At 51.3% G+C, this 8,226-nt stretch overlaps 1 protein-coding gene across 6 annotated transcripts in view; it reads left to right on the top strand.

The window, feature by feature from the left end:
- Positions 1-7,767, top strand: part of C19H19orf38 (chromosome 19 C19orf38 homolog) — a 36,267-nt gene extending 28,500 nt beyond the window's left edge. For 5 of the 6 annotated variants that reach the window (XM_005587978.4, XM_074025908.1, XM_015440284.4 and 2 more), the window contains 2 exons: positions 1,282-1,319; positions 7,214-7,767. In XM_005587978.4, the coding sequence (XP_005588035.2) occupies positions 1,282-1,319; positions 7,214-7,363 (188 nt within the window). In that variant the 3' untranslated portion in view covers positions 7,364-7,767. The remainder of the gene's footprint in view (positions 1-1,281; positions 1,320-7,213) is intronic. The other variant, XM_074025905.1, reaches the window with a different exon arrangement.
- Positions 7,768-8,226: the final 459 nt, after the last annotated feature.

Genomic DNA, 8,226 nt, shown 5'->3' on the forward strand with positions numbered 1-8,226 from the left:
CCTCCTTTTTTTTTTTTTTTTTGAGGCACAGTCTAGCTGTGTTGCCCAGGTTGGAGTGCAGTGGCCTGATCTCAGCTCACTGTAACCTCTGCCTCCCAGGTTCAAGCGATTTTCCTGCCCCAGCCTCTCGAGTAGCTGGGATTACAGGCGTGAGCCACCATGCCCAGCTAATTTTTGTATTTTTAGTAGAGGTAGGGTGTCACCATGTTGGCCTGGCTGGTCTCGAACTCATGACCTCAGGTATCTACCCACCTCAGCTTCCCAAAGTGCTGAGATTACAGGCAGTTACAGGCATGAGCCATCGCGCCCAGCCCTGTTTTTTGTTGTTTTTGTCTTTGTTTTTGAGACAGAGTCTTGCTCTGTCACCCAGACAGGAGCACAGTGGCTCAATCATAGCTCACTGCAGCCTTGACCTCCTAGGCTGAAGTGATCCTCCCCTCTCAGCCTCCTGAGTAGCTGGGACCACAGGTACACACCACCACATTCAGCTACTTTTTAAATTTTTTTTTCCTAGAGACAAAGAATTGTGTTGCCTAGGCTGGTCTTGAACTCCTGGGCTCAAGTGATCCTCCCTCCTTGGCCTTCCAAAGCATTGGGATTACAGCCGTGAGCCACCTCACCTGGCTAGAAGTGATGTTTAAACAGAGACCTACAAGAATGGGTGATGGAGGCCAGGTGCAGTGACTCCTGCCTCTAATCCCAGCACTTTGGGAGGCCGAGGCAGGCAGATCTCTTGGGGCCAGGAGTTCGAGACCAGCCTGGCCAACATGGTGAATCCCAATCTCTACTAAAAATATAAAAATTAGCTGAGTGTAGTGGTGCATGCCTGTAATCCCAGCTATTAGGACGCTGAGGCAGGACAATCATTTGAACCCAGGAGGCAGAAATTGCAGTGAGCCAAGATTGCGCCATTGCACTCCAGCCTGGGCAACAGAGTGAGACTCCTTCTCAAAAACGAGAAAAAACAAAAAAATAGGTGATGGAGCAATTGGAGGAGAGCCTGGGGAGGAGGAGGAGCTGGCAGGTGCTCCTTCTGGAAGGCCTGAGATAAGATTCCCATTTTCCCCAGGGCAGTGAGATCCCCCCTAGGAAGGCTGTGTGTAGAAGGACTAGGTTCCGTTTGTAGCTGTGAACAGTTCACCATGCAGAATGGGTTGAAAGGGCACCATAGAGGATGCTGGGAGATGGACCCCAATTGCTTCCCTGTGGGCGGGGATGGCAGGGAGCAGGGAAGTTACAACTGGTCCCCAGTCCTGGGTTTTCTTTCTCTTTCTGTTTCAGACATGTCCTTCGATAACTCCCTGTTTACCGTCTCTGGGGTGAGTGGTTCTTTTTCTTGGAACCAGTTTTCTGCTGACCGTCCTACCTGGAGAATGGGGCGGGCTCAAGGGGCACCACGAGGCTAAGTTGACCTGCTCTCTAAGCTGCGGGGGGCAAAGAAAAGCCCAGAATCACTAAACAGGGACTTGGTGAGCCAAGCGTTGGCTCTGAAAAATCCCAGGGGGTGTGGGGATTGAAGGTGGTGACGTCAGGCTGTTGTGTGGCCACAGGCAGGCCTCTTGGGGGTATGTCCTGGCCTGGTCAGTGCTGCCTTTGGTCTCAGTCTTTACTGCCCCTCAGAATGGTGACAGAGGATTCCGGGTGACCTGGTGGCCTCTCTGAGGTTATTCATGGAGACTTGTGACAATCTGATGCATGCTGTGATCAATCCCCTCTGGGTATAAAGAAAATGAAGTTGCTGGGCATGGTGGCTCACGCCTGTAATCCCAGCACTTTGGAAGGCCAAGGTGGGCGGGTCAGGAGTTTGAGACCAGCCTGACCAATATCGTGAAACCTCATCTCTGCTAAATACAAAAAATTAGCCAGGCGTGGTGGTGCATGCTTGTAATCTCAGCTACTTGGGAGGCTGAGACAGGAGAATCACTTGGACCCAGGAGGTGGAGGTAGCAGTGAGCCAAGTTTGAGCCATTGCACTCCAGCCTGGACTACAAGAGCAAAACTCCATTTCAAACAAAGAAACAAATAAAAATAAAAAAGTAAAAATGCCAAGATTACCCCAAAATGTAGCTGTGCAGAGAGTCCCACAGACCCAGGTTTAAATCTCAGCTCTGACACTGTGTGACGCTGGGGAACAATATCCCCCAAAAGCAGAGGGGAGGAATTTTTTTTTTTTATTTTTTCGAGACGGAGTCTAGCTCTGTTGCCCAGGCTGGAGCGCAGTGGCATGATCTTGGCTCACACAACTCCCGAATCCCGGGTTCAAGTGATTCTCATGCCTCAGCCTCCCAGGTAGCTGGGATCACAAGAACGTGCTACCACACCCAGCTGATTTTTGTATTTTTAGTAGCGACGGGGTTTCACCATGCTGGCCAGGCTGGTCTCAAACTCTTGACCTCAGGTGATCCACCCGCCTCGGCCTCTCAAAGTGCTGGGATTACAGGCGTGAGTCACCATGCTGGCTGGCTGCGGAAGCTGCTTTAGACAGGAGATCAGGAAAGTCTGAGATGGGTGACAAGCAGGAGGTGGGGAAGATTGGGGATGATTGATCCAGGCTGAGGACACATTTTTGGCACAGCCCAGGAAGCTGGGGTGGAGCGAGGAGTCGGAGGGGACCCCATGGGGAGCTTTGACTTGACCGCTATTGAGCTGGGAGCCTGGGAGGGTTCCCAGTATAGGAGGGAGGGGACGGATTCAGGTGCATACAGGCGCCCTCTGGTGGCTTCTGCAGGGAGGACAGATTTGGGGAAAGCAGGGATCAGGGGAAGGCAGGAGCCTGGAGACCGAAGAGCAGGGCCAAGGGTGCACCAAGGGGTGGGTGGTTTGGCCCAAAATGTTGGCAGTGGAGTTCGAAGAAGTGATCAGATGCAGGTTAGGGGAGAGAAAGCACAGAGCTCGTTTTTGATGAGGGGGCCAAAGGAGAAGAGGGAGGCCAAGGAGGGCGAGGCTTGGAGGGTCAGGAGCGTAGAGTCGTCCACGGCCTGGGAGCAGATGGAGAGGGGAGTCTGCAGTTCCGGAGAGAGGTCAGTTCTAGAGATAGACTAGGAGTGCCCGGGATACAGATGGCAGGAAGGAAGGGGGCTTGGCATGGGCCCGTGCAGCCCTCTGAGGTCTTTGCTTCCAGAATAAATCCTGAGGCCATAAGAAAAACCCGGCAGGCAGGGCTCGATTTAAATGTTTCCATGAGAATCCACACTGCGCAGAATACCAGCCTGGTGATGCCCCCTCTCCCCACTTTTTGAGGTAGTTTTTATTTATTTATTTTTGTTTGTTTGTTTGTTTTTTGAGATGGAGTCTTGCTCTGTCACCCAGGCTGGAGGGCAGTGGCATGATCTCGGTTCACTGCAACCTCCGCCTCCTGGATTCAAGCGATTCTCCTGCCTCCGCTTCCTGAGTAGCTGGGATTACAGGTGCCCCCCACCACGCCTGGCTAATTTTTGTATTTTTAGTAGGGATGGTTTTTCACCATGTTGGCCAGGCTGGTCTCCAACTCCCGACCTCAGGCGATCCACCTGCCTTGGTCTCCCAAAGTGCTGGGATTACAGGCGTGAGCAACCGTGCCCAGCCTTTTATTTGTTTTTTACTTGTTTTTTGTTTTTTTCTTAAGGACGAGGCGTGGTGGCTCATGCCTGTAATCCCATCACTTTAAGAGGCTGAGGTGGGAAGATTGCTTGAGCCTGGGAGGTTGAGTCTGCAGTGAGCTATTATTGCATCACTGCACTCCAGCCTGGGTGACAGAGCAAGACTTTGTCTCAAACAAACAAAAAATGTCAGTATGAAAAACATTCACCTGTCAAAATATACAATAAAGTTTTCTTACTAAGTCACACTTCTTCATCCATTGGTATTCCTTTCTGCAGACATGCAGGTAACCACTGTTAGCAGCTGCATGTGGCAAACACACGCAGAGGTGGATCTGTACCTTCACCTGCCACCCCTGCCAATTTTTTTTTGAGACAGGGTCTTGCCCTGTCTCCCAGGCTGCAGTGCGCGGTGGCACCATCATAGCTCACTGCAGCCTTGATCACCTGGGCTCAAAAGATCCTCCAGCCTCAGCCTCCTGAGTAGCTGGGACCACAGGCATCCACCACCATGCCCGGCTAATTTATTTTTATTTATTTATTTATTTTTCTTCTTTTTTTTTTTTTTTTTTTAATTTTTTTTTTTTTTTGAGACGGAGTCTTGCTCTGTCACCCAGGCTGGAGTGCAGTGGCCGGATCTCAGCTCACTGCAAGCTCCGCCTCCCGGGTTTACGCCGTTCTCCTGCCTCAGCCTCCTGAGTAGCTGGGACTACAGGCGCCCGCCACCTCGCCCGGCTAGTTTTTTTTTTTTTTTATATTTTTTAGTAGAGACGGGGTTTCACCATGTTAGCCGGGATCGTCTCTCGATCTCCTGGCCTCGTGATCCGCCCGTCTCGGCCTCCCAAAGTGCTGGGATTACAGGCTTGAGCCACCGCGCCCGGCCTTTTTCTTCTTTTTATTTATTTATTTTTCTTATTTTTATTTTTATTTTTTATTTATTTTTTGTTGTTGTTGAGACGGAGTCTTGCTCCGTCGCCCAGGCTGGAGTGCTGTGGCTGGATCTCAGCTCACTGCAAGCTCCGCCTCCCAGGTTTACGCCATTCTCCTGCCTCAGCCTCCCAAGTAGCTGGGACTACAGGCGCCCGCCACCTCACCCGGCTAGTTTTTTGTATTTTTTTAGTAGAGACGGGGTTTCACTGTGTTCGCCAGGATGGTCTCGATCTCCTGACCTCGTGATCCGCCCGCCTCGGCCTCCCAAAGTGCTGGGATTACAGGCTTGAGCCACCGCGCCCGGCCGGGATGTCTTTTTTTTTAACATACAGTTTCACTTTGTTGCCCAGGTTGGAGTGCAGTGGTGTGCTCTTGGCTTGCTGCAACCTCTGCCTCCTGGGTTCAAGAGTGAAACTCCATCTCAAAAAAAAAAAAAAAAAAAGTTCTTCCTTTTTTTTTTTTTTTTTTTGAGACACGGTTCTCACTCTGTTGCCCAGACTGGAGTGCAGTGGTATGATCTCGACTCACCGCAACCTCCGCCTCCCAGGCTCAAGCGATTCTCCTGCCTCAACCTCCCGAGTAGCTGGGATTACAGGCGCCTGCCACCACGCCCGGTTAATTTTTGTATTTTTAGTAGAGACGGGGTTTCACCGTGTTGGCCAGGCTGGTCTCGAACTCCTGACCTCAGGTAATCCTCCCGCCTCGACCTCCCAAAGTGCTGGGATTTGCCGGCCTGTTCTTCCTTTAAAAAGGAATCATATTCTATTGTATGGATGCACCAAGTTTTGTTGACGGACACTTGGGTTGTTTCCACCTTTTGGCTAGTGTGCAGAACCCTGCCATGACCATGAGTATGCAGATTTCTTTTGGAGTCTCTGCTTTCACTCTGGTTTCCTTTTGAAGCCTTATACAGCTTTGTTGTTGGCTGAAATGATAAGGCAGCAGCTGACCTGTCTCTAGCTTTCCCCATTACCTTGCTGAGGGTGTCTGATATGCAACTTTGTAACACCCTTTCAGGTGGGATCCACTATTTTCTTTTTACAAACAAGGACATTGAGGCTGATAATGGGCCTAGGGTCACCCAGCTTGGGAGGAACAGGACTGTGGGTGGAACCCCCAGACTGATGTCAACTGAGTAGCTTCAGTTCTAGAAGTTCATCTCTCCTTAACTAGGATCAGAGTCAGAAACCTCCAAGGCAAAAGAGGTGGTAGACTTTTGAGGAATGTTTTGCCCAAAATGGGAAGGGAAGAGGAGATAATATTATTTATTTATTTTATTTTATTTTTATTTTTTATTTATTTGTTTTTTTTGAGACGGACTCTCGTTCTGTCACCCAGGCTGGAGTGCAATAGTGTGATCTCAGCTCACTGCAACCTCCGCCTCCCGGATTCAAGCCATTCTCCTGCCTCAGCCTTCTGAGTAGCTGGGACTACAGGCGCCTGCCACTACGCCCGGCTAATTTTTTGTTTTTTTAGTAGAGATGGGGTTTCACTACGTTGGCCAGGCTGGTCTCGAACTCCTGACTTTGTGATCCGCCCACCTTGGCCTCCCAAAGTGCTGGGATTACAGGCATGAGCCACCGTGCCTGGCCTTATTTATTTTTTATTTTTATTATTATTATTATTATTTTTTTTTTTTTTGAGACAGAGTCTCGCTCTGTCACCCAGGCTGGAGTGCAGAGGCGTGATCTCAGCTCACTGCAAGCTCCGCCTCCCGGGTTCCCCCCATTTTCCTGCCTTAGTCTCCCAAGTAGCTGGGACTACAAGTACCCGCCACCACGCCTGGCTAATTTTTTGTATTTTTAGTAGAGAGGGGGTTTTACCGTGTTAGCCAGGATGGTCTCGATCTCCTGACCTCGTGATCCGCCTGCCTCGGCCTCCCAAAGTGCTAGGATTACAGGCGTGAGCCACTGCGCCAGGCCAATATTATTCATTTTTTATTTATTTATTTTTTGAGACAACGTCTCACTCTGTTCCCCAGGCTGGAGTGGAGTGCCAGGATCTCGGCTCACTGCACCCTTCACCTCCCAGGTTCAAGTGATTCTCCTGCCTCAGCCTCCCGAGTAGCTGGGATTACAGGCCTGTACCACCACACCCAGCTAATTTTTATATTTTTCTGAGAGGGTTTCACCGTGTTGGCCAGGCTGGTCTCGAACTCCTGACCTCAGGTGATCCACCGCCTCGGTCTCCCAAAGTGCTAGGATTACAGGCCTGAGCCACCGCGCCCAACAGAGGAGATAATATTAACAGTTGTGTTCACTTAGCAAAGAAGAGCTTATGATGTGCCATTTGCTTTATCTGTTTTACTCTTTTAAGCCTCATAGCAGCCCTTAGCTGGGCATGGTGGCACATGCCTGTAATACCAGCTACTTGGGAGGCTTAGGCAGGAGAATCGCTAGGAAGTGGTGGGTACTAGCATTCTCCCCATTTTGCAGAAGGGGAAACTGAGGTATAGAGAGGTTAAGCCACACAACTGAGGTTACACTGCTATAAAGTGATGGAACTGGGGTTTGAATCCAGGCTCTCTGGTCCCCAATTTAGCAGAGAGGAAGGCAGGAGAAGGGAAGACCAGGACAGGTGGGTGTGGGTGGAGGCAGGATGAGAGGAGACCTGCTGGGCAGAGTCTCAGGCTCAGAATATGGAGAAACCCTAGATCCTGAAACCCCAAATCACCCACTTCTGTGTTTCTTCTTCCATTGACAAAGAAAACGATGCCAGAAGAAGACCCGGCCACCTTGGATGATCACTCAGGCACCACTGCCACCCCCAGCAACTCCAGGACCCGGAAGAGACCCACTTCTACGTCCTCCTCGCCTGAGATCCCGGAATTCAGCACTTTCCGGGCCTGCCAGTGAGGCTGAGGTCTGGGGGCCCCCTCCTGTCTCCAGGCATTCGGGGACCTGAGGTCCTTCCAGCTACTTCTAGGGGGGCTCTGTCGGCTGCTTTCTCAGGGAATTGCACAGAGGAAAGGAAGGGGATTTTCATCACAGAGGAGTGGGAAAGGGAACACAGGCATGGGCCTGGCACTGGACAGACAACAGGAAGTTCCCCTCTTGACCTTCAGCTCCTCAGGACCACCAGAGAAGATGTCAGGACCCCTTCTTGTCCCCCAGCTGGGCCATAAGAGGTCTCAGGTCTCTGCACACCCCTGGAATTCCTCCCTTCCCTGCTGGGTTTTTGAGCATAGGGTGCCCTTGGGTGTGTTGTGTGTCTGCCTGCTGGCTTGCTTAAGTTATTAATTATAACACGGGTCAAGGTGTTCCCAGGCCTCTATGGAGTGGAATCCTTCAAGCTGGGGACCTCTGGATCCCATGGTTGGATGGCTGGGGGGTGAGGCATGCCTGAATTCACCAAATTTGAAGCATCTCTCAGGGGCAGTCAGGGTGGTGTATGCGGAAGCTCCTAGGGGTGTGGGGAGTGCAGCAGTGCCATGCCGGGGTCTCTGCAACAGTACTTGGATTAGAGGGTTTAGGAGGTGGAATGACAAGGGCGTAGGGGTGGAGGGACATGAAGGAGAATGAGGGCCCCTCGCAGTGGCTCACACCTATAATTCCAGCACTTTGGGAGGCCGAGGCGGGAGGATTGCTTGAGCCCAGGGGGTCGAGGCTGCAGTAAGCTGTGATGGCACCACTGCACTCCAGCTTGGGCAACACAGTGAGACCCTGTCTCAAAAAACAAAAGGGGGGCCGGGCGCGGTGGCTCAAGCCTGTAATCCCAG

The sequence above is a fragment of the Macaca fascicularis genome, chromosome 19 (genome assembly GCF_037993035.2).
Source record: "Macaca fascicularis isolate 582-1 chromosome 19, T2T-MFA8v1.1".
Classification (NCBI taxonomy): Eukaryota; Metazoa; Chordata; class Mammalia; order Primates; family Cercopithecidae; genus Macaca; species Macaca fascicularis.